Genomic DNA, 27,752 nt, shown 5'->3' on the forward strand with positions numbered 1-27,752 from the left:
GTTTATCTCAATCAATATGATGATCTCTAACCATCCATTTTCCTGGAGATAACATAATGGCTCTGTGTTTATATGTGTGTGTATTTATGTATGTATACATGTATATATGTAGGTATGTACATACCTACATGTATCTATGTCCAGTATATTTTTTTCCATTGATTAGTTTTTAGATCTCCAGATGATTTCACAGTTTGGCTATTGTGAATTGAACCATAATAACTATGTATAGACAGGCATCTCTCTTGTATATTCACTTATATAGTTCTTTGGCTATGTACCCAAGAGTACTGTGGTAGAGGTATGTGGTAGAACTGTTTTGATTTTTTTTTTGTAGAACCTGGTATACACATTTCCATAATAGTTCCACTGGCGCACATAGCCACCAACAATGTAGGTGATCTTCTCTCCTCCCCAGCTCATCAGTATTTATTCTTGTTAGTTTTCTTCATGGTAGCATGATTCTGCACTAAAAACTACACCCAAAAGTCCACCAAACCTCCATTAAAAATTGTACCAAAAAATCCTAGAATTAATTAACATTCTTTACAATGTAGCAATGCTACAAAAAAATAAAGAAAAAAATAGATCAACAAAAGTAACCTTTTGCTAAACCAACAATGAAAAATCCCAGAAGGAAATTAAGAGAATAATTCCACCCACCATAGGCTCAAAAACAATAAAATCTGGGGCCGGGAGCATAGACCTGTTGTAGAGTACTCACCAAGTACTCAATTCCTCATTACCACATACACAGAAAAAGCCAGAAGTGGTGCTGTAGCTCAAGTAGCAGAGTGCCCTGAGCAAAAGTATCCAAGGACAGTGCCCAGCCCTGAGGTCAAGCCCCAGGACTGGCAAAAAAAAAGCGCAATAAAATGTTAGGAATAAACTGAACCAAGGAAGTGAAACTTATAAAACCTTGGAGAAGGACTGAGAAGGCCTCATGTTAGGTAGGCAATATTAATATTTTGAAAATCGATCATTAGCAAAAAGCAAACCTAAAATCCAATGAAATGCATGTCAAAACCTCAACATCAAAGTTGTTTTTGTTGTTGTTGATTTTGGTAGTAGGACTTTAACTCTGGGCCAAGGCACTGTCCCTGAGCTCTTCAGTTCAAGGCCAGCACTCTACCACTTGAGTCACTGTACCACTTGCAGCTTTTTCTGTGTATGTGGTACCAAGGAATTGAACGTATGCATGCTAGGCGAGTACTCTGCCACTAGACCACATTCCTGGCCAGCAACATCGTTTTTCCTAGATAGAAAAATTAATCCTAAAATTTACATTGAAACTATAAAACATTTCAAGTAACCAAAAGGACTCAAGCACAAAGAATCACCTCTACACACACATACCAAAAAAGCAACTAGCTGGGTGCTGGTGCCTCAACCTGTAATCTTAGTTATTCAGGAGGCTGAGATTTTAGGATCATGGTTCCAAGCCAGCCTGGGCATGAAAGTCTATGAAATTTCCATTTTAACTACCAAAGGAAAAAACCACAAGTAGAGCTGTGGGTCAAAAAGTCAAGAACTGGCCGTGAGCACAAAACCCCATGAAAGTATACAGGCCCCAAGTTCAAGCACACACACACATCAACTAAATTAGTAAAAAAAAAAATCTTAATGAAAGATCTGAAACTAAAATTAGTAAAGGAAAACATAGGAAAAATTCTGGGAGATATAAGTTAGGTCAAACACTTATTTTTCTTTTTCCTTTTCCACAGGGGAGAGAGAATTGCAGTAGTTGTCTTTCTGTTTACGGTTTTATTTTTGTAATGATATTCAGGTTCATTAATTTTGCACAAATGACAGCATTTCATCCTTCTTTATTGCCAAATGATACTCTACAGAGTATACTATCTATAATTATATACATAGGCACACACTCATATGTATATAAGCCATATTTTCCTAAATTCATTTATCTGTTCTGTCCATTGTCTATTAGAATATTGGGGGAGGTTTCTCCTAGATCTTAGTCTTGTGGATATTAGCCCTCTAGGAGATGATTCCTATAGGTTGTCTCCTCTCTGCAGCAGAAGTTTCAGCATGTCTTTAATTTTCTGGGCTATTCTAAATTCTAAGGAGTTATTGCTATAGTCTTTATTTTTTCTAGCCATTTTTAGGGGTTAGTTTAAGAAAAATGCACTTTAAGAAACTAAGTTCACCTTGATATTTCCAACTTAAATTTGTTTACTCGTTTTTACATGAGTTCAGGTTTTGAATTTATTTAGTTATCTTAAATGTTTGTTGGGTGCCGGTGACTCACACTTGTAATCCGTGCTCCTCAGGGGCTGAAATCTAGAGGATCTTGGTTCAAAGTCAGTGTGGAAAGAACAGGCCCCAAAGCTCCATCTCCAAAATAACCCACACAATACCATACTGGAGGCATGCCTCAATGGTAAAGCCAGGCAAGAGTGTAAGGCCTTGAGTTCAAACTCAGTTCAGGCAACAAATAAACCAAAACATGATAGCCATAAAACTTGTGTTCTCACAATATAATTTTGACTGGTAGTTTTCTCTTTCTGCAGAAATGATTAGGGATTATTTTACTACCTTCCCACTAGACAGAACAAGCAAATCACTAAGCAGAGCCTTGGCTTCTGGTGCCTGCCTGCTGCAGTACTGGGTTTTGGCTGCATCTTTGGTTGGAATCTGGAAGCTCTTGTGCCTTGGGGCCAGGGAGAGGTAAAGACAACATCCGCCAGCCTAAGCAGGGTCTTATGTAGCTTCAGAGTAGAGTGTCATCTTCACTCACTGGACAAAACATTTCTGTTTACCAAGTGCCTGTTGAAATCACTTGATCCCTTTTAATGTGTCTGGAAGCTAAGTTTTCCCTTTGCCCACTGGTAAATCTATAAAGAGAATAAAGCTGAACCAGATGTTGTGAAACACTCAGAAAGAGATTTGATTTCTTTGTGGCAAAGCATTAGCAGAGGCTGATCTTGATGTCCACGAGAGGAGATTCCAGGAGTGATGAATGCACGGAAGCAACATAGTGGACTATAGAATACTAAGGACTTCTTAGGAATCAGAAGTCAAAAGAGCTAGACCATTCCTTTAAACTCGAGATACACCATACTGGTGAAACACCTAGAATGTTTTCTAAAATATCAGCTAAGCTTTCTCCTTGCAAGGGATTCCAAACCACAATGTGGAGAATAGCAGAATTCACACATCCAGATGAGATGTCTTTCAAACATCACAGGCCCATTATCTTCATTGAAGAGGCTTTTCTCTTTGGTCGTTTTGAATTAGCAATTATAAACTGCAGAAAAGGATAGTTGCTTCATCTCAGGCCTATCATTATCAAATTAGCAATCTGGCTGACTTCTTCACTAGGGAGCATTCTGTTTTGTTTCCTGGGGGTGAAAATAAAATCACAAATGTGTCCTTTGCCGCTCACATTTGATTTCACTTTTCCTGACAGAGAACAAGTGTTTCAGTATAACCTAACTTGACTTTGGTTTTCTGTTTAGGTAGGCATTTATTATTGAACTAGGTTTTCATGAATGCAATTTCATTTTGCTTGACTTTCTTTGTAAAACTTGTGGGACTGTATTGATGTTGCAGGACAACATGCTTAGTGTATGTGTGTGTATGTGTATGCTGGTACTAGGATTTGAACTCAGAGCCTTGCACTTTTACTTGGCTTTTACACCCAGGCCTGATCCTCTACCACTTGAGTTTCATCTTCAATTCTGAAAGTGTTTAGTTGGAGATAAGAATGTCTTGGCTTTTCCTTCCAGGCCTGATTTCAAATCATCTTCCACAGATTTCAGCCTTTACAGTAGCTGGGATTATTGGTGTAAGATACAGTGCCCAGCAATCCTTTTGTTTTATAATGGCTTTTATTTCAACATTACATTCTCAAATCAAATGAAGAAACATGGTTGTAGATTTTTCCTTGCAGAAAAATGATGTTTTTACAACTTGACTCACTCAATTTGACTAACTGTATAGCTAACTTGAAATATAAAAAAATAACCAAGCATTGAGATCTGAGGATCATAGAATGAAGCCAGCCGGTCAGCAAAGTTCATGAGATCATACCGTCAATTAACTAACAAAATATTGGACTAAAGCTGTGCCTCAATTGGTAGAGTTCTAGGATAAAAAAGCTAAAGGATAACACTCAGTCTCTAAGTTCAGAAGAGCCATAGAACCTGAAGATACACACACACACACACACACACACACACACACACACACACACACACACACACTATGAGGGTAAAAGCACAAATTCCCCAGTGAATAGTAGCTTAAACAATTATGTGAACTAGTCATCAGTTAAGTGGAAAATTATTTCAAGGCTGGTTCAAGAACTCCATAAATTCCCTCGAGATTCATGGGCTTTCTACCTCTCCCATGGGCACTTTGTGGGTGACAGCTTGCTTCCTTCTCACAGATGGCAGTGACAGATCTCAGGGAAAGAAAAAAAGTTTCTTGTCTCACTTTTTTAAGCAAGAACAGAACGCCATTGTGTAAACTCCCTGTTTGTTCTCCCTGGGTCTCACTGGGTAAACTCACTGGGTACCCGCTGGCCACCATTTCTCTAGTCCCTGATGAAGAGCTTAGAACCTTTGTGGTTGGCTGAGAAAAATTTTAATTCCACTGGTGACTCAGCTCTTTCCAGCACAGGATTCAGGGTTTCTGGGAAAATACATGAAAGCAAGACAGGGCTGGATACAACAGCATTCACACAGCGATGCCTGATGCCTGCCTGGCACAGATGATTTTCTGACCCTCACTCTTGTATGGATGCTCAATACTAAGGTACCTTTGTTATGAATTTTATCTCACTGAGTTCTCCGTACACATATGACTGTCAAAGTGTGTGTGTGTGTGTGTGTGTGTGTGTGTGTGTGTGTGTAGTAGCCTTTAACCTGACAAGACCATCTGCTTCAGTTAGCAATTCTGAAAATAAATTCTTAAGCCAGCATAGAGAAAGGACAGCTGGGGGTTGAAGAAACACATTACAAAATAGATCTTGTATTCCTCCAAGAAAATCCATTGAGTATGCTCTCTCTCTCTCTCTCTCTCTCTCTCTCTCTCTCTCTCTCTCTCTCTCTCTCTCTCTCTCTCTCTCTCTCTCTCTCTCTCTCTGACTCCCTCTTCCATCTTTCTTTCTCACTCCACTCTTGTGTCTGTGTATGTCACTCTATCTCTCCCTCTCCTCTCTCTCCTTTCTCTTTATCGCTCTTCTATCTTATTAAAATTCCTTTCTTTAGCTTCTACACTGTAGAATGTAAAAGAAATTGTTCCCTTAATTACAGTGGTGGATAGCCAGCAGCCACATCTCTAGCAAGAAGAGTTGAGCCCCGGTTTCTGATTGGAAGGCAAGATGTGAAGAAGACAGAACCAACAGGCTTTTGCCTTTACCTTTTGCTCCTGCTCTTTGCTTCTGCAGGTGTGCAGACAGTGTGCATGAATCCTGGGGTGACCTAAAGGAAGAGCCTCACATTTTTATTCCCTCCAGATGTCCTAGAGCCCTCTTTATAGCCGTGGATTACAGACAGGTGATTTATAAACAAACACACACACAATTAAATGTGATGCTATTGTTTAAGCATACACAAATTGCAGGAAAATGTCTTAACTTAGTTATGTGAACAATCTGGTCTATGTTTTTCATTGAGCTAGATATGTTTCCATAAAGTCATATGAAACATAGGGATGTACATTTTTGAAGCTTGAATGGAAACATTCATCTTTTGAATGTAAATACAAAGAGCTTTTGTTATCACAAGGCATTTCCTTTTGGATAAGATGATAAATGGAAGTATTCAGAGGTGTACATCCATGTTTATCATGACCCTGGGCACAGCACCCAAAATGTGGAATCAGTCTCAGGCCAATGCATGAAAGGATGCAGAAAATGTAGTACAAGATGCATAATGAAATATTACTTAGTTATAAAAAATGAACTCATGCCATTTGCAGACAAGTAGATGGAATTGGGGATCATTGTGTTAAGAAAACTAAATCAAATTTAGAAAGAGGAAATGCATATTCTTTCATATGCAAAATATCTTTTAAAATAATACATGTGAGGGAGAAGAATTCTGGGGAAGTGGACTAAAGGAGCAGGGCAAAAGGGTCATGGAGGTAAATAAATCTATACATGAGGGCTGGGAGTTTGGCCTAGTGGTAGAGTGCTTGCCTAGCATGCATGAAGGACCTGGGTTCGATTCCTCAGTACCACATATATAAAAAAAAGCCAAGAATGTTGCCGTGGCTCAAGTGATAGAGCTCTCTGGTCTTGAGAAAGACAAAGGACAGTGCTCAGGCCCTGAGTTCAGGCCCTGGGACTGGCAAAAATAAATAAATAAATAAATAAATAAATAAATGCATATATATATATACATGACATGAAACTATGCATAATTTGATATTGTCATGATAAAAAATCCATTGTGTAGTACAATTAATATATATGAATTAAAAGAAGCACTCCAAGATGGAATAATAAATCATAATAAACAGAATACTATGTTAAAACCAAGGGAGCAGTTTAGGCCAAGAACACACAGGTATAGTATTTCAAAATAATCTATCAAAATGAATAGTAATTATAACAATAAATAATTAAAAATTGAAATCTTTCACAAGTTGTTAATTTTTATAGAAAAATGCTTCAGAAACATTTAATTCCTATTCATAAGACTTTTTTCTATTAGAAAAAATTGTCAACATCTTTCTTACTAGCAAAAAAATAGTGTTACTAGCAAAAGAATAATGTATCCCTTGTTTCTTTTTGTCCCTTAAATTGGGATCAGGAAAGAATGTCCACAGTTAAAAATCATTATTTAACATTATACTGGAGTTTATAACCAGATTAGTTAGGAGAAGGAAAAGAAAAAGGAAAAGGAAAAGTAAATATAGTCATAGCAATGAAAATATAACAAATAAGATGGCCTTCAAATTTTCTTTATTGTAGTTCCTCTAATCAAAAACTTGTTTACAAAATTTGTGGAAACTAAGACTAATGTACAGAATTATATTACATTTCTAGGTACTACCATCTAGGTAGGAAATGTTTCAGAACATTCATATAAAAGCAGTAAAATATTTAGATATAAATTTCTCTAATATATATATGATTAAGTACATGTGTATACATATGTGAGTGCATAAATTATAATGTTGAAGCTACAAAATACTGATGAAAGAAATAAAAGAAAATATGGATTTTTTTTGGTTGGTCATGGGGTTTGGACTCAGCCTCGGTGTTGTCCCTGAGCTCTTCATCTCAAGGCTACCGCCTTACCTTTTGAACCTCTGCCCCACTTATTTAAAGCCCTGAGCTTTATATAAGGAAATATTTTCTCAGCTTATTTGTTTTGTAGCATAGATTAGCATTTGGTACCAAGTCAATGTTCTGTTGTATTGTTATAATACATTGTATGCATCTATCTGGCAGTTAATAGATATTTAAATCATTTCTAGTTTTTTAGCTATCATGAATAATGTCACTATAAGCGTGCACAAATATACTTTTTCAAATTAATATGCTTTCATTTGTGTTGAGTATATGTCTAATACTCTATGTCTAATATTTAAGAAATTTCCAAAGAAACATTCAGCTCTTGGTTTTGCTGGTTAATGCAGATTAAATTTCTCTGCCTTTGGCTGACTTTGGACCTGAATCCTCAGATTTTAGCCCTCTTAGTAGCTAGCATTATAAGCATGAGCCATTAAGCGTAGAATAGTCAATTAATTTTTGAGACAGAGATGAATGTAATTCAACAACAACAAAACACACACACATGCTAATGTGTATGCATTAAAAATTGAACAGAAGGATATTTATTACAGATTTCTGTACAACAGCCAAATCAATGTTTTGCTTATATGCACAATATGTGATTGGATGTTTTGTAATGCAACGGTTCCAATAAAATGTAGTTTTAGTAAAACCATAGTTACATTAGTAGAAAATTAAAAATGTAAATGCACAAATAAAATCATAGCTGGCATCCAAAATGAAGTTGTAACTGTAAATAAAACATCTAACTTCTTCTAGATCATGCTAAAGAAAGGGCAGCATCCACTATTGGGAATACTTTGGAAACAGAATTATAATCCAACATTAGAGAAAGACCTGAACGAGAGAGAGAGAGAGAGAGAGAGAGAGAGAGAGAGAGAGAGAGAGAGAGAGAGAGAGAGAGAGAGAGAGAGGGAGAGAATGTATAGTGTTTGCTTTAAATAAATCATGAAGTACTTTCATATATGATGATAATTATGATGATGTTACTCTATACAAGTATTGAGCAAAAACTGTAAAATCATTCTTCACTCATTAGATTCTTACAAGCACTACATCCACACTATCCTCTTTTTTTTCCCCAGAGTACCTGTGAATAATTTAATAAATGACCACCTTCTTTAAATCTACTCATAGAGAAATCCACAGTAGAGTTTGCAGTTCTTTTTCCTTTAGTAAATCTTAGTATGTTCAGGTTGCTATAACAAAATGTCACACATTGGGTGGCTCAAATAGCAAACCTTTATTTCTCAGTCATGGAAATGATTAAAAGTAAGACCAAGGCATTGGAAGATCCAGGCTATATCTGTGGAGAATTTGCTTTTTATCTTCTTTCTCCTTGGAGTTCTTTGAATAAGGAAAGGACTACCATTTCTGGAGGCGCATAGCTCATCAAAGTCTCCGAGGATTGATAGTAGTATATAAAAAGTGGGGAGAGATGATTCAAACATTCATGTCAAAACAATATTCCAGAAAAGGTAAAACCTATGCACTTCAATTCTCACTGCGCTACAGCTCTCAAGCCCTCCCCGTCTGTCCTGGTACCACCAGACCTGCTGAGGTCATTATTGAAGAGTAGTTCCCCCAAAAGCTGCACATTGTGTGTCACAGGGTAGGTTTGGAGGAATCTTCCGGAGTTGAGGCTTTTGTGAATGTTCCTAAATGGAATTTCTTTTTTTTTTAATTTTTTTCATATATTTTTTATTGTAATGAATAGAAGGGTTACATGATATTTGCCAGATAGATGGTACATTAATTCCTATACATTGATACCTTTTCACATGTCTTGGTCCCCATTTCCCTCACCACCCCCAGAATTTCTAAAATCAAAGTAGTGTCTTGAATAGAATCATCTTTTGAAATCCCGGAAGCTATGTTTTACTTTCTTCAGGGTAGTTAGTCTTCTGTTACTCACCCCTGGGGACTGGCGTAAGAGTTGTGCATATACGTTTAGTCCACAGTCCATTACTGTAGCAACTGCATTGTCTTTTGGATATCACCTTTGGTTCTTTGCCTGTTACAAAAGATTGTTTGTCTTAGCTACAAAATCGAGCTGATCAGGCTGGCTATTTTATAAAGTTCTAGAAATTGTAGGTGATGCAGTGTGAAGTTCATTAATACTCAATATTTCTTCCACTAAAATAGTGTGCAAGGGTGACTAGTTGTTAACCCCTGAACACTTCTGAATCCTGGTTGCACACACATGCTTTTATTTGCTCTCTCAAAATGGAACGATCTATCTAGTGCCATCTGTTAAGAGAAGACACCTCTAACCTGCTAAACTTTGGCATATGTTTGTTTTTAAGACATAAGCCTGTGCTATATTGACCAGTATATAGACCTGACCTAAAAAGATGATTCTAAATGGATCAGAAAACAATGACTTCAAATCATTCTAATCAACTTAGATTTTTCTTCAGATCTTTCTTCGGATCAGTTATGATCAATTTTCCCAAAAACTGATCTTCAGAATTCCTCTTGCTCTAATAATTCATTTGATTAAAAAACACGAAGTTTTACTTCATTTTTTTTTGCCAGTTGTGGGGCTTGAACTCAGGGCCTGAGCACTGTCCTTGGACTTTTTGCTCAAGGCTAGAGCTCTGCCACTTGAGCCACAGCACCACTTCCAGCTTTTTTCTATGTATGTGATATTGAGGAATCGAACCTGGGTCTTCATGCATGCTAGGCAAGCACTCTACCACTAGGTCAAACTCCCAGCCCCTTACTTCATTTTTTTAATGTGACATCTGATGCAAGGGTTGACATTAATCAAGACACATTGTGTATTTCTAAACAGCTTTGTTAAATGGCAACTCCTTTGTACAACTACTTAAAGGCAATACATTTTTTTAAATCAACAAAAAAGATGAATTTTAGTACTAAACCCCAAAAGAAGTGACTTAGAAGAAGCAAGTGCCAAAATCTTGAAGATTGTTCAATTCAGGTGATAACTATGCTATTTTTAAGTGTGTTTAAATTTTCATACAAAGAAAATTGGTCCTGTATGCTCAAATGACATTGCAAAAATATGACTAGTACAAAGAAGATCTTAATATACATATTTTGATTGGCGTGAAATAATGTTAGCTATTGTGATGGATCTTTTTTTAACTATTAAAATGAGATTTTCCTGGATTATTTCACTGCTGATAGACATATACACTAAGAGCTACTGAAAATTCTGTTGTCATTTATTCACCTAGATAAAATAAAGCTCATCACTTCTCAATTCTTTTTATAACTGTAAATTGGACTTATTGATATTGTAATTGGATAGCTACTCTGATGACTGGGAAGAAGTATTCTTGTTTTAATAATACAATATTGGGGCCGGGAGTTTGACCTAGTGGTAGAGTGCTTGCCTAGCATGCATGACACTCTGGGTTTAATTCCTTTGTACTACATACATTGAAAAAAGCCAGAAGTGGTACTGTGGCTCAAGTGGTAGAGTGCTGCCCTTGAGGAAAGCCCAAGGACAGTGCTCAGGCTCTGAGTTCAAGCCCCAGGACAGGCAAAAAATTAAAAAATAATCAGTACAAATAATATGTCAGTTAAAATAATATTATGTAAATAGATAAAATGAAGTATTTAGTTCAGAAAATTTAATATATACAATATTTCTCTGACAAATCTACATTCTTAGGGCTTTTTCAGTTAAATGATGGGCTTCTATATAGTGACTTATTTGTCATCTTGTCAGGTTTCTTACCTATTTCCATGAAGTGGAAATTTTTGTTTTTGTTGCCAGTCCTGGGTTTTTTTTCTGTTTTTGTTTTGTTGTTGTTATTGCCAGTCCTGGAGCTTGAACTCAGGACCTGGGTGTCATCTTAGAGCTTTTGGGCTCACGTCTAGTGTTCTACTAAGTGAACAACTCCACTTCTGGCAATTTTGGCACCTCTAGTGCACCTGGCTTCTCTCTGTTTGGATAGCCTAGGCTTCTGCCTACCATGATAACTAAGTCCAAGGTCAGAAGAAGGCCCGTCCCCACCCGACTAATGAACCAGATGGAAGCAACAATTCCCTTATGACCTAAGTCTAGATTTCAGTTATCTTCCAGTCAGAAATCTTTCAATGATACTTAGCAGGGTATAGGACATGCAAAGTAACAGGGTGAAATGTACACATTTGTCTTGCTAACTTTAATATCAGAGAAATTAACAAAGTCCCAAAATTTTGTGTCCATTTTGGAGTCTAAAATATTATTTTTAAGTTACGTTTTAATTGAAATGAGAAGGCATAGCTGGAGGTAATGACAAAAGCAAGTTTATTTTAATTTTAGATCTTTTAAAATTGTTTCAAGTCTTCAAAGTATGTGACGATATGGGATATTTTGAAAATTAAATGTTAGTATGTGTGTGTGTTGTGTACATTCCAAGACATTTATAGATCAGCTGCTTCACTGGTGTCATTTATTTTTAGTCAATGAAAGAGAAACAGGATATTTAAGATAGGTTTATATTTTAAGCATTTTCCAAAGCTAAATACAATCTTCTCCTGGGCCCACATGTAATATAAAGGGCAATGCCTGCTTGCACATCTTGTCTGATTGTTCTGAAATCCCCTAATCTACAACAAACTTCAGTGTCAGCATTATTTATTTTCAGAGGCAGTCAAAAAAATCATAATCTGTTCAGAAACATAAAAAATAAAAACCAGTCTTGTAAATCAAATTGATTACTATGTTAACTGCTTGCTCCCCAATACCTATCTCTACTAAATTTCACCCAGACCTACTGTTGTAATGGAGATGAGAGTCAGGGAGTGCCATGCTGTGTGAACTAAGATAAAATGGAAAGTCATCATCTACTTTCCCCTGTACCTTCCATCCAAGCTGCCCACCTGGGGCTCGTTGGAAGTGGTGAGCTCTCCAAAATGGGTCTGTAAAGTGGAATTTATTCATACTTAGAAGCTTTGTGTCAAATCTCAGGGTGTGTGTGTGTGTGCGCGTGTGTGTGTGTGTGTGTGTGTGTGTGTGTGTGTGTGTGTGTGTGTGTGTGTATAGGTGCGCAAAGGAAAAGAATTAGTTCAATTTAGGGCCAGGAATCTTGTGTTTTAAGTCTCCACTGAGAATAATAACATACCTACTTATTTCATGTGTTGTTGTGAAATTCAAATGTACTTTGTAAGCTGAATACCAATGATGCTTTTGTTTAATAATAAATTAAGAAAAACAAATCAGGCAGTAGATGACTTTGTAGACAAAATATTAACATTCAAAGAAAGTGAAAGGAGGGTTCACCTGGAGAACTCATAAGATAAATATGTAGACAAGCGTGGCTGGAAAGGCAGAGGAGGTAGACTTGGAGCGGAGGGGAGGGAAAAAGAGGACAATAGAAAATACTAAATGCTGCCTTCCAAGGATGTGAAGTTCTCATAGAGGGAAGAATATATAAATTCATCTAAATTCACTGGGAAAACGGCTAGGATGTAGTAGATGAGGGTGTCTGGAGAAGGAAGGTTCTTAATTCTTCACTTTCTCATTTCATAGGCAAGTGGTTTGGGCACACCCCACCTACCTCATACCCAGTGTTGTCCTCTAGGATCAAGGACAACAGGAAACAATGGGGACAAAATTCCTGGTTTTTGTGGATTTATTATTTGGGAGAAAATCAATTCACACTTATAGTACGTAGATCACGACAGAGGAGGAGCAGAAAAGAAGCACAGCAACAACGATACCAGAGTTTGTGAGGCAAGATGGGCCATCTTAGCATCGTACCCACTGCGTTAGCTTTGGCACAGTGCAATGCACTGGCACAAGATGGCATGGTGTGAAGACACAAGGGAGCAATGCAGACTGTAGCCAGTCCTGGGAACTCAGGGCCTGGTGTGGCCCTTCAGCTTTTGAACTCAGGCCAACATCCTAGCACGCGAGCCACAGTTCTGCTTCTGGTTTTCTGAGGTTTAAATGGAGATAAGAGTTGATAAGCATATTAAGGGAAGTAAGCCAAACCCAAAGGAACATAGGCTCAATGGTTTCCCTCATTTGTAATAATTAGTACACAGCTAGGACTCTGCTAGCAGAGGATTACAATAGGTCAAAACCTAGGTACTTAAGGTCATGTAGGATGAGACTAAATGAAAGGATCTCCTGGATATGGAAACAAGAGCTTTATCTTGTGTGATTGTTGTTCTTAATGTACTACATTATTTCTCTTCTCTTTTCACTGTTATGGTTAATCTCATATTGTTACTGTATCTGACTTTGTTACCTGGTATATTGTATATACATTTATTTGTTTAATTGAAATAGGAAAGGGAGGGGGAAAACAAGATGATTGGGAGGGGATGGGAGAGGGAAATGGGGACAAAAACATGAGAAGGAGTATTAATGTGTGAGAAGTAATGCAACTACTATCTGGTGAATGTAACTGTAGCCTCTCTATACATTACAATAAAAAAGAAAAGAAAAGAAAAAAGAGTCAATGAGACTATCATGGACGTTCCTGCTGCTCAGGCTGGCTTTGAACTACGATCCTCAAATCTCAGTCCCGCACCCTCTCAGTAGATAAGATTACAGGTGAGAGCCACCAGCACTCACCTTTCAGGGGTATTTTTAAAGGCCCCTTTGCACAACGAGCACTTATCAAGTACTTTTCCCAACTCCAAGTCGTTGTTTAAGTTTGAACCCAAATATATTTCCTCAAATATGTGTTCCTAAAGGCGGGACACACCACAAACCAATAGGCAGCTCAAAAAGAAAAGCAAAGAAAGCAGAGACAGACAGACAGACAGACAGGCAGACAGACACATGACAGAAACAGAAATAGAGAATGAGGAAGAGAAAGAAACTCAGTACATTAAGATTCTAGCACAGTTGAAATGAATAACTTAAAAAGTAAAAGTATACTGTGGGCAGGGATGTGAGAGAGGAGGAAAAAAGGAAAGAGAGGGAAGGAGTGACATTGACCCCCTCTTAAAGAAATATACTCATTACCCGACTTATGAAATGGTAACCCCTCTGAACAACACCTCAATCACAACAAAAAGACGGTGTTTAAAGAAGAAGAAAAAAAACATAAAAAAGGAGGCCCTGGAGCTGGATGCCAGTGACTCATATCTATACAACTACAAAGACATAAAAATCTATGATGGGATATATACTCTATAGACATAATGTTATATCGATTGATATGTATCTATGACATACAAACTCTCAGCTTAATTTTAAATATGTTCTAAAATTTATGTGCCAGTGATTGCATACAGATATTCCCTTCTTGAATACTTGTTTGTTAAACATGACATTTGAAATATGATGTAAAAAAATCAGTGTTAATAAAATCTTTTAATGAAAAAGTACAAAAAAAGTAAAAATACATCAATACAACTTCAACTCAAATTTATATTATCTTTTGAAACTGAACAATGTTGGTATTATATTATGTAACATGTTATATATTTGTATAAAATGTAAATTATATGCAGTGTATAATTATATATACTTAATTATAATATAGAAATATGTTTACATATATTATCACATATTATATATTCTTTTGTACCAGTAAATATAGCTTTATATTATCTTGCATATAATATAGAATTCTTTTTTATTTGTTTTGTTTCATTTCATATATTTTTATTGTAATTAATAGAAGGGTTACATTATATTTGCCAGATAGAAGGTACATTAATTCATGTACATTGATACCTTTTCTCATGTCTTGGTCCCCATTTCCCTCCCGCCCACCCCTCCCCTCATCTTGTTTTCCTCCTCCCTATAGAATTCTTTTATATTAATGAATTTAAATAAATATATTTATTAAATGTTTATTTCGATTAATAAACATAATTATTGTCTATTATAATTTAACACAATTTATTGCAATTCTGTAAATATACTTTCTATAATTAGATAAAAATTTGGATGAAATTACATAAAAATTTAATCTATATTTAGATTAATAGATAGAATTGTATTTATAAAGTTCATTAAATTTAATTGCAAGGAATATTAAATATGTTTTGTGCTTATTTCCTCTTTTTCTCTGAACACTACCATGGCTCTGATATCTGTTGAAGGAGCATGGGCCGAGGTCACAAGCTTCGCTTTGCTTTTTCACTTGACTCCACTGTGGCTCATTTGTGATAGGGAGTAAGGATGACAGTGAGCTAGATCAAGCTCTCTAACCTAAGTATGGAAAGTACTCAAGCACAGAGAAGCAAAAACAAATATGAAATAAAAGGCAAATATAAAACCAAAATGATTTTGCTTTATCAATTTCTTACTCAAAAATCTCTCTCCACAGAAGCCAGGCACTGGTGGCTCCCACTTCAGCTACTCACCAGGCTGAGTGAGGTCTGAGGACTGTGGTTCAAAGACAGACAGGGCAGGAATGTTCCTGAGACACTTCTTCAATTAACCAACAGAAAACCAGAAATGGAGATTGAAGGCTCCAGCTTCACACTGACACCAAGTCATGCACATCCAAGCTTATTGTCAACAACTGGCAAGCGCCTTTGGAGCTGCACACAACACAGGTGCAAAGGGGGAAGGGGTAATTTCATAGGGCCAGGGACGAGGGTTGGAAAGTTCCACTGACGGTTGTGAGTACACTGCAGTACGATGTGTGTGTGTGTGTGTGTGTGTGTGTGTGTGTGTGTGTGTGTATGCGCGCAGGCATGCGCATGCATGCCAGTACAGGGGCTTTAACATAGGTCTGGCTGTGGTGCTCTACTACTTGAGCAACAGATCTACCCACAGTTTTTTTTTTGCTAGTCATTTGAAAAATGACAATCTCACAGATCAGTCTCACAGATTTTTCTGCCAGAGCTAGCTTCAAAAGAGAATCCTCAAATCTCAGCCTCAGAAGTAGCTGGGATTGCAGGCCTGAGCCTTTGAGGCTCAGTCGAAGGTTTGTCATATTAATGATATTGGGAAAATATCATTGAAACCCAATCTCCTGCCCATACAGAATTCTCTCCACATAGTTAGTGGAGAAGAAAATAAAATAAAACAGGGATGCTTTGAATAAGCATGACAACTGAATGTATCATACATCACAGGTAATATACCAAGAGAATATGCAGAGAGCTCTATCTCCCTTTGCAAGAGCTAAGTAGACACATCCCAATACATTTGTGCATGTTCTACAGGAAAACAAATTACTCCTCAAGCAAGAGGCTTAATAAAACCATTTATTACACATACTTATCTTCAATCCACCTTCAATTGAGGATGTATCTGTATTAGTAAGTGCCTTTACCCTGAAGAAAAATAATTTTCTTTATGAAATCAGGGCAGTTAAGAGGATGGAGAAAGAAAAGAGACTTGAAGCTAGACAGACACACTGGAAGAATACTCTTGAAGAATACGCTTCTGAAGGACGCTGTTGGCTCATGTCTGTAATCCTGGTGACTAGGGAGGCTGAGATCTGAAGGGCTCAGTTCAAATGCAGCCCAGGGAAGAAAGTTCATGAAGTTCTTCCCACCAAAAAGCTGGGAGGGGAAGTGTGACTCAAGTGGTAGAATGCCAACCTTCAGTAAAAAATAAAGGACTGAAAAAAAAGACATACATGGGTCCTCTAAGATGGATCCCTGTCAAGTTTCAGAGTCTCATGGATATTTGAACAAGAGGAATATGCCTAAAATTTCTCTAAAGTAAATATGCCAAGAGAAAGGGGAGGGAAATTGCTTCTTTTCCATAGGGAAAATATAAGCCTCTTATTTTCGCTTTATTTTTACCTTTCAATGATTGAAAGTGCTCTGGGCAAATTTGCATTAGAAAAATAAAGTTGTTACTACCTAGACACATAGGGGAAACCAAATAGAGTAGAAAACATTTTGCAAGCAGTAACTCAGTGCCACAAAAGTCAAACTATTCTATTTTCCCTAAATGAAAAGCTGATTAATCTTCTTGAATTGTTTTCTATTTCTAGCTGGAAGGTATTTCCTTAACAGGCAAACAAAAATGAATCTCTATTCATTTAAAATTTATAAACATACATCTCCATGCTTCCTCTCCTACTTCTAAAATTTTAGCCAGTTGAAAGAGCTCCCATTTTATTTCTTTATTGATTCAATGACTGGCAATACTTGGATTTGAACATATGACCTTATATTTTCCAGGCAGGTGTTCTAGCACTTGAGTCATACCCCTAGCCCTTTTGCTTTATATTTTTTCAGATAAATTCTCATGATTTTTGCCCAGATTTGTCTAGTCTCTGTACCATTTTATTTATGTATTCTAGGTAGTTAGAATGACTGACTTGATATTCTACCATGCCCATCCTATTTATTGAGATGGTCTCACTAACATTTTACCAGAGCTGGCCTGGGATCACACTCCTCTTAATCTCTAACTCCCAAGTAACTGGCATAATAAGTGTGAGCCGGTGAGATGGGCCGGAGGTTTCTCCATCCTCCTTCTCATTCTTTAAAATAGAAATTGAAATCAAAATTATTTGTAAATCAGTGTGCTTTCTCATTGAGACTTGAATATAATTATTGAAGAAATAAAGAGGTGCAAATTTAGAAAAAAATGTTGCACCAAGATCATGAAATATATGATTTTCAAGACCCGTGAAAATTGTCTTGTCTATAGTTCAGTCGAGGCACAATGAATTGAGTAGTAGCAAAATTCTTGCCCACCTTGCCACTTTCCTGATGCCTCTTTCTCTTGCCATTTGAAGCCAGCATCCTTCTCTTTTGTCACTCTCCTGCAGTTGGGGCTGCAGCCGCCTCTGTCTCCTGTCTCCATTTCCATTTCCTCAGTTACCTTGCACTGCTTTCTCTTGTGCAAGCTTAAGTGGACCAAGACGTAAACTCACTGGTAACTTATCATCAAACAGCAAGCAAGAAGGATCTATCAAGATCAAAAAATAAACAGAGAGAGAAGTGGGGATATTGAATTCGAAAGCCCCATGAGGAAATACATGGAAATTCGATACTTCCACCACCTTCACCTAGCAGTCAAACCATCAGTGATCTCACTTATCCACTGTTGCTTTCCCAGAGGGTGAGCAGGAGCCAGAGGCCAGGGATGTAAGAGAATGCACACACTACAGAGGGGAAGGCTGAGGATGTCTCCCAATTAAGATCTAGTTTGCTGGCAGGAGTACAGTGTGGACTGTCTGAAATACTGCTTCAAAAAAGGACTCAATACCTTCCATATTTATTTCAGCACTGCTGCTGATACCCCAGCTTATTTGTACAGAGATGTTAGGTGAATCTTTGACTTTAATTAGCCAATGTTTAACTATTTAATTTTTAAGCTTCTTTATAACTGTGCTATTTTTATTATTGTTAGGTAATTTTATGAAGGGTTGTCATTTCACAAAGCAGTTTATGAATAAAATGCATGTTGCTCTTTCAATATATTCGCCCATCTCTCCCCCACCTATCTCTTTTTTAGTCTGTTTTGTTAGGCTATGAATTGGATTCTTGATTACATCCTTCCCATCTTCTTCTCTTTTCCCCTTGGCCCCAAACTTTCAAGTACCATTTCCTGCTATCTTTAAAGCTCAGCTTTCAAATTAAGGTAGAGCAGGCAAAGTGGCTCTTTGTGGATTGCATGTGGCTGTGCACAGATTTCTCTCTGGCACGTGCAATGTTTCTGGAACCCTTGAAGTGAAATCCCTCAGGCAGTGTGCAAAAGCATGCTTTCTCTCCAGCCTCACTCTCACTCTGTGTCCACATTTGTTGGTTGCCAGGTATTTCAGGTAGAAATCCCATAGTCTTTTATTCCAGTGTGAGTGGTAAAGGAAAGGGATTTGCGGGCAGAAGAAAGGCATCACAGCAGTGGGCCTGCCTAGGCTTTCCAAGTGTGCAGGTTTCCAATTCAGTTTCCCACATGTTTAATGCTCACAGTGCCACTCCATTTCTCTTGCTTTCTACAGGTAGCAGTTGTAGGAAGGAGAAAATTATTGTCTTGCTCTCTTCAAAACAAAGGGTGATTTTTTTCCAGTGTTCAAATATGTCATCTTTGAAATTTGGGAGTCTGAATTCCAAAGGATAACAGTTCTAACCCATTCACTTGTTTCTGTCTCCAAAATCATGTTCAAAAAGCCAGTCATGAGGCCTGGCTCAAGGGATAGAATCACACCGTCCTAGAAAATACAAGGCTCTGATGATGCTTTTCTGACTGGGGTGAGTTTGCATTTTCATTTCCTTTATAACTAACAATGTTGAGCATTCCTCCACATATCTAATAGATATATTATTTTTCTATTCCTCCACATATCTAATAGCTATATTATTTTTCTTTCCCTGAGAACTATGAGATTCATTTGTCCATTTAATAATTAGACTATTATTTTGCAGTTTTACTTTTGAGCTCTTCGCATAGTCTACATGTTAACCCTTTATCTGCTGAATTGTTGCCAAAGATTTTTCTCCCATCCGTAGGTTGTCTTGTAATTCTAGTAATTGTTTCTTCAGCTGTGCAGAAACTTTTTAAATTTGATATTGACCCACTTGTCAATATTTGCTTTTACGTTATAGGCAACTGGAGTCCTATTCAGAAAATAATTGTCAGTGCCTGTATCTTCCCGTTTTCCCCCATTTTCTATAGTGCTTTCATATCTTACATTGAAGTCTCTGATCCACTTAAATATGATTTTTGCGCCAAGAGAGAAATAGTTCTTTTCTTAACTTGTGGGAATACTCCAGTGAGAGTGTTTCTTTAAAGTTGATAAATAACTGCCTAGCAAAATAACAACAATAAAAATAAATCAATGGTGTCAAAAAGAGATTTTTAACTACATCTGTCACTAAAAGATAATTTTACACTTTAACAAAGCAATGGAACCAAAGAAGTGATGAACAAAAATACATGAAAGGATGCACATTGTGTAGAGATTGAACAACTCTGCTGTAGTATACACTTCTTCCTCCTGGACATTGTTTTACCTCTCTCCCTTGTATGAACACTGTTCTCATTCAGATTTTACCAGGGCTCTACTAAAATGTCACTAGTCTTCCTTCAATTGTTAGCTACCAAGCAATCCCAGACAGAAGCATGCTCCAATCTGGAAAATAAGCTATTGGAGTTGTTCAAATTGATCAATTCAATATAGATTTTGCATTGAGATATATCATACCTATGTATAAATATACATAGGTATAATATGTGACAATTAACTAATATACTTTCCTAATATTTTTTCTGTTATTTTGCTTGTCACATTCTCGGTTGTCTTAACTGTCCAGTTCTTTTTCATAAAGTGGGTCATTTGGGCAGCCATGTTATATTCTGCAGGAGTGAGTGGTGTGATGATCAGATCTCACTACCCACTAAATGGAAAAGTTCTCATCATGTTCGTAGAGCAGCCTGCTTCTCTGTGCATGTGAGGATGATGCATCACTGAAAATTGAATCAAACATTCAATATATCATGTAACCCTTCTATTAATTACAATAATAAATGTATGAAAAAAAATAAAAGAATTTCAGGATCTTCAACCTTTCCAGCATCACTTTGTATCCAAGAACACACCAGTAATAAAATTCTGACAGCTCTTTGCAGCTGACCTCACAAAAAAAAGTCACAGGGCATTTCACTTTATCATTTACATATCACTCAGTTCTGCAGCCCCAGTAAATGTAGATTTTTAAATTAGATTAAACATTTAATATAATGTGCTTTTCACTTGCTTTATGTTCACCTGAACGTTTAACAAAACTTGCACTTTCTTAGGCTTCCTTCTCTGACTCCAAAGGATTGGTTAGATAGACAAAGCGCAGAATCATTCAAAATGGAACAAAGTTATCTGATTTTAGACTTTTCTTCTGTTATTTGGGCTGAGGACAGCCCAAGGGGTAGAGCACTTTGCCTAGCAAGTTTAAGGCCTTCGGTTCCAACCCCAGTACCACAAAAGAAAGGAAGAAAGAAAGGAAGGAAGGAAGGAAGGAAGGAAGGAAGGAAGGAAGAAAGAAAGAAAGAAAGAAAGAAAGAAAGAAAGAAAGAAAGAAAGAAGGAAAATAGTAGGAAATAGTCACAGCAAAACCATAAAACTTTTGGGAAGATATGGCTTCTTATTTGAGATAAGTAAATTTCCAGAAGCATACATTGGTAGTCAAATTACATGATCACTTGCTTAGATTTGCCAAAACCAAACAGATTCCTAAAGATTTTCTGCCTTTGGGGAGTCATTTGCCATTGTATTCAATCAAATTTTCCAGGCATTCATGAATACTCATAATTTTCTTTTAATTTTTGTCTTTTTGGTTTTCTGTTTTTCATTTTGTGTTTTGTAGTCATCTTTTTGTTTGTCTTTGTATTTTGTTATTGTTTTGTTTCTTTGTTTTTGCATTGGGCTTGCATAAGCATAACTTAAGCTGTACTCTCAGCCACTTTTTCATTCCTAACATATGTCCAGTTTTTGTTATTGGGCCTACTAGTCCTAATTATTGTTTGAAGATTTTCTCAAGGTTATGGATTTGTAGAGAAATGTCACTAAATTTTAACAGAATTAGTAGCATTTGTGCTAATAAGCATATCCTTAAACTCACAACAGCCATAATAATACAGCCCTGAGAGGGACATGTCCAGCTGTGAGTCCCCACACAAGAGTGAACACAAAGAAGCATTCTAAGGATGTACTTGGGAAAAGCAGGGACAAGCAAAGCCATAAATAGTAAAAAGGAATAAAAAATAAAGACCATGGCAGATATTAATGAAATGGGGTGGATGAAGGCAAAAAGCACACTAATTCATTGTGGCTGGAAATTAATCTAGCCGCTATGGGAATCAATATGGAGGTTCATAAATAATTGCAATTCAGTCCACCATATGATCAAACCATACTATGACTCAGTATGCAGGCAGAGATTTTCATGGCAGCATCCAGTAGTGATCCAATAACTGCATATCCACACTGACTCTGATCCTTTTCAGTAGTCTAAAACGTGATACATACACAGTGGAGTATTATTCAGCCATAAACAAGGAAGAAATGGCATCCTTTTGCAGGAAAGTGGTTGGAACATCACGTTGAGCAAAATAAAGCCACCTCAGGAGGAGAAATGTTTTTTGTTTTCTCCTTTAGGCATAGGATCTGCATGTATGAGTGAGGCAGAAGCTTCTTTTAACAAGCTAAGATACACAGGAAGCATGAGCACTATTCCAGAAGAGAAAAGGGACCCACCGGATGTTGGGGCAGAGCAATCGAGTGTTCACATGATCAAGGTGCATTATGCACATGTATGAAAACATAATGAAGTCCAATATTTATACAATTAATAAATGGTAATACTTTTTAAATAATGGAAGAGGGGTAAAAAAATCTGTAAGACCCCCATCTTAACCAAATGCCTGGGCATGGTATCATGGGTTTGTCATCCCAGCTATGTGGAGAATATAAATAAAAGCACCGTGATCTAGGGCTGAATGCGGCATAAACACAAGATACCAAGTAACTAAATCAAAAAGATTGGAGACCTGAAACTGGGTGTGTGGCCTAGTGGTGGTAGAGTGCTTGCCTCGAAAGCCTGAAGCCCTGGTACCACATACACAGAAAAAACCAGAAGTGATGTTGTGGCTCAAGTGGTAGAGTCCTATCCTTGAGAAAGTCTAAGGACAGTGCTCAGGCCCTGACTTCAAGCCCAGGACTGGCAAAACAAAATGAAAATGGAGATTTGACTCAAGTTGTGGAGTGCTTGCCAAACAATCAATCACCGTATTCAAATCTCAGAACTAGTCCCAGAGTAAATCAAGTATATTTTTATGATTCTATGTCTGGAATATCATACTAGAGCAAGTCCTTTGTAGGAAGAAAAATAAAACAAGAAATGTGAAAGTTTTCCTAAACAACTTGCATAAATGGGTCTTATTCAGGAGAGTTAGTGAAAATGGCCTATAGACACATGAAGAAATGCTCAACATCTCTGGTCATAAAAGAAATGCAAATCAAAACAACTCTAAGATTCCACCTCACACCAGTTAGAATGGCCAGGATCAGGAAAACGAATAATAACAGATGCTGGAGGGGATGTGGCCAGGAAGGATCCCTACTACACTGTTGGTGGGAGTGCAAACTCATTCAACCACTATGGAAAGCAGTATGGCAGTGCCTCAATAGGCTAAACATAGAACTCCCCTATGACCCAGCAATACCACTACTTGGCATTTACCCAACCATCCAGAAACAAGGGCATACTAAATCCACTACCACAACAATGTTCATTGCAGCACTATTCACCATAGCAAAGATATGGAACCAACCTAGATGTCCCTCAGTTGATGAGTGGATCAACAAGTTGTGGTATTTGTACACAATGAAATTCTATGCTGGTGTCAGAAAGAACGATATTGCCCCATTTGTTAGGAAATGGAAAGACTTAGAAAAAAACATATTAAGTGAAGTAAGCCAGACTCAAAGGAACTTAGGCTCAATGGTTTCCCTCATTTGTCATAATCAGTAGAAACCTTGGGCTCTACTAGCAGAGATCTCCAATAGAGCAAAATCTTGATACATAAGGCCATGTAATATGAAGCTAATTGAAAGGACCTCCAGGATATTGAAACAAAAGCCATATAACGAATGATTGTTGTCCTTAATGTACTATGTTATCTCTCATCTCCTTTGCTGTCCCTTGGATATCTCATATTGTTACAGTATCTCACTTTGTTATCTGATATATTGAATTTATTTGTATTTGGTTATTTGAAATTTGATAGGGAAGGGGGGAAAACCAAGATGGGTGGGGGGTGGGAGGGAGGGTAATGGGGACCAAGACATGTGAAAGGGTATCAATGTATGTGAATTAATGCACCTTCTATCTAGCAAATATCATGTAACCCTTTTATTAATTACAATAAAAATAAATTTAAAAAAGTTTGTGCTGTCACAGTCACTGGAACTGTGTGGCCATGAGTGAGTTGAAGAAACCATCCAGTGGAGATAGAATTGCATCCAGTCTGCTTCTAGAACAGAGTCAGATAAATCCTCATTACCTTCCCTGCTAGAGCTGAGAAGCACAGCACCAGAGTAGCTCCTGGCCCCTTAATAGCATATGAGTACTCAGTTCAGCAATCACTCTGTATTATTTCACTAAAGGCAAATATTTCTTCTGACTGTATTTCTCCTTCTAGCACAAGCAATGAAGTAATAATACTGTCATATGGCAGCACTCAGAGAACAGCAGAGACTAAGAGAGAGCCCTGCTTGGTCCCCTGAATTCAACTGGTAGGGTATCTCCCTCTCTCTTCCCTCCCCCATCTCTCTCCTCTGTCTCTCTTCCCCTTTTATAATCGGCATTTGAAATCATAGCCTTAAACTTGATAAAGAGGTGTTTTAGCTTCTAAACCATGCCTCCAGCCCTTTTTCTTCCATGATTTCTCAGATCATGTCTCACGTTTTTTTCCCCCCTGTACACCTGAGATGCAACCTTGCACACCTTTTGAAGTGGTCAAGGTTCCCAGCCAGTCAGGATCCATGCTCTAGGGAGACAGAAGAGGAGTTTGAAGACAACCTGAGGTCTTGTTCTGTAAATGTATTCTAGGCATTCTTTTCAGTTTAATTAAAAACTGGCAAACAAGCCAAATTCTGCTCAGCCCTTATAATCAATCTTGCCTGTTTATCATTTCTGTTATTTTTTTTTTTACTTTCTGAAAGCGTGCATGTTCTGTCTTACGGAAAAACATCCTGCCCTAATGAGGAAGGATTACAACTGTACGTGAGTAGAAAAACACAAGAAATGTTTCATAACTGACAGCCAGCTTCTGCACTTTCCACATCACAATGCCACCCACTCCACACTCAGCACCCTCACCGAGGTGACACCTTCATTTACCACCATGACCTTGACATCTAAGAGCTGCAAATAGGCTTCTGTTTATAAGCAGAGAATAATAGCTCATTCTTGTAAAAGACAAATTAGAAATTTGTCGGGAGCAGTTCTGAATCTAAAAACCAGCTCTATTACTTTCTAATTGTTAGACCGAAATCTAGGTTCTTTAGCCCCTGTATTCCAACCGTATCTCTTCTTCCATTCCTATTGCCTTATAAAGTCATTACTAGGTTTGAAGAATAATGTTTACAGCAACTCAAGAGGCTGCAATCTGAAGATCACAGTTTTATTGTTGTTGTTTTTTGCCAGTCCTGGGCTTGAGCTCAGGGCCTGAGCACTGTCCTTGGACTTTCTCAAGGCTAGAGCTCTACCACTTGAGCCTCAGCACCACTTCCGGCTTTTTTCTATGTATGTGGTACCGAGGAATCGAACCCGGGCCTTCATGCATGCTAGGCAAGCACTTTAACCACTAAGCCAAACTCCCGGCCCCCTGAAGATCACAGTTGGAAGCCAGTTAGAGGCCAGTTAGAGCAGGAATGTTCCTAAGATTCTTAGATTCAATTAACCACCAAATGTCATAAACGAAGCTATGGTTCACGTGGCAGAATGCTAATCTTGAGTCAAACAAAGCCAAGTGCCAGCAAGAAGCCTTGATTTTACACCACATTATCATCATAAAAACCAAAAACTGTGGCTAGAATACTATAAAAGGCCTATTTTTACCAATCACAAAGCTAGTCAAGTATTGAAAATTATATGTGTCTAAAAAATATCCCATTTTTTTTCACTGTAAAGAAAGTTTTATAGAAATTTGTGAAAATGTTTAACGAAGCTTTTAATAAGTGGTTTCTTGTGGTTGAAGAGAAATTGGAAGGTACATTAAAAAATAATAGGAAACCAGACCTGATTAGTGACAGGAGCTGTGTGTTTGGTCCACTTTCACACATTTGAATAAATCAGGTCATAACTGAATATTCAGGACAAACGAACTGAAATTGTTAATAAACTCATAGCATTGTGACCAAATTTACTGGTATATAGTATCTGCCTCTGATTAGTAACCATTAATCATAAGTCAATACCAACTGACTAATTTACATTACTATTTTTAAGTGACATTAATTAGGGAAACCTTAAAACTTTAACACACACACACACACACACACACACAAACACACACACAAGTTCAAGGAAAGCATGTCCCCTCTTCCTATTTTAGACAGATTCTGAGACTGTTGTGAAGTTAAACTCATTGAAAAAGTTTATTCTGCCATTGATTTCTGTGCTTAAATCAAGAAAAAGTCTGAGCTAGGTAGAGTATCATGATTAACCTCAGGATATTAACACATTTCACCGGATAAAATGAGCAAGGAGTACCTTAATTTGTAATTTCAACTTATACTTGACTTTTAAAAAGTATATTATGACTGCTATTCATGGTCATGCAACAAATTCTCACACAATGCAGTGCTTTAGAGTAAAAAAAAATGTACTATTCTAGTATCTTTTGGTGTGACCTTAGTTAGAGGGTGCAATGTCTGGTGAGATTTCTCACGCCATTTTAGACCCATAGAGGATGGGGCAGGAATTATAGTAAGCCTTATTGGAAGAGTTAGGAATCAGAAACTGCTTAACGACTTATTATATTATAACCACTAGGCCAGAAACTGGGCTACTTCTCTTATAATCTCTTAATCAAGCAGGCGTAAATCAGCCCTGCATAAGAGATTGCAGAAGAAGAGATGTCCCCAATAGCAATTATCTTTGAAGACAGGCTGCCACAAAAAGACAAATTTGATGGTAAGAGCTGGAAAGTCATAGCAATTTGAAAAAAAAAAGCCCAGAAAGTTGGAGCTGCCATGGGGAAATTTGCATGCCTCTTTTAAGTCCCATCTCTACCTTATTGTTGGAGAGCTTCATCTTGTTAGCCTTAGTTTCCTCATCTGGAAAATGAGAGGTATCACTTACCAATTATCCAATTGGCTTTCATTATCCTGTTGATTCCGAAGATTATCTCTAGTTCACATGAATCTCTCTTTTACTAGTAGAGAATCCATCTACCTTTATTTCTCCTGAAACAATTACATCATGGACCACAGAATCCAATTTCCCTGGGTATATTTGATTTTGTCCTATTTCCTCTCCTCCGACTGTATCCCATCAATCTGTATCCATTTCTGAAGTCCTATCAAATCCTATCATACTTGATCACATTGTTTCTAATGGAGCATTTCTTTTAAAATAGGATTCTCCAACTTTTTAAATTCTAAAGCACTGTTATATATGACTTTTCACACTCCACAAATGTACAGAAGTAGAAATGCAAAGAGTTTAAAACAAAAGAAAAATAAAGAGTAGAGAAAATGCTAATTTCCTTTAGAGTTGAGTGTCATAAGAGTCTCTCTACTGGCATGGGAGCACTCAGATATAGAAACCAGGGCCCCCCCCCTGTCTAAAATCCTTCCATGGATTCTATTGCCTTGACAAGGAAGCTGAACTCTTCTGCAGACTCTTTGTTCTGTAATTTTCTTCAGTCCATATCTATAGGTCTTTGCCTCAAACCTTACAGACTCACATGTTTCTTCTTCCTTCTACCACCTGAGCCTTATGACAGTGAGCTCAGTCTTATTTAGTGTTGGGCATTTAATTCCCCCCCCCTACCCTCATCTCTCTAGACAGGGATTGGGAACTCAGGTTCTGCCCTTCTATAAGATTCTGGACTTTTGTACAGCTTACATCAAACCTCATT

General features: G+C 37.4%; 1 protein-coding gene across 1 annotated transcript in view; it reads left to right on the forward strand.

Moving 5' to 3' along the window:
* LOC150060075 (uncharacterized) overlaps positions 1–27,752 on the forward strand; it is a 75,394-nt gene that overhangs the window by 11,852 nt on the left and 35,790 nt on the right. Inside the window, exon 3 of the mRNA XM_090337779.1 lies at positions 5,414–5,522. Coding sequence (XP_090193905.1) covers positions 5,414–5,522 — 109 coding nt within the window. The remainder of the gene's footprint in view (positions 1–5,413; positions 5,523–27,752) is intronic.

This window comes from Megascapheus bottae, chromosome 8 (genome assembly GCF_031878675.1).
Source record: "Megascapheus bottae isolate mThoBot1 chromosome 8, mThoBot2.hap1, whole genome shotgun sequence".
Classification (NCBI taxonomy): Eukaryota; Metazoa; Chordata; class Mammalia; order Rodentia; family Geomyidae; genus Megascapheus; species Megascapheus bottae.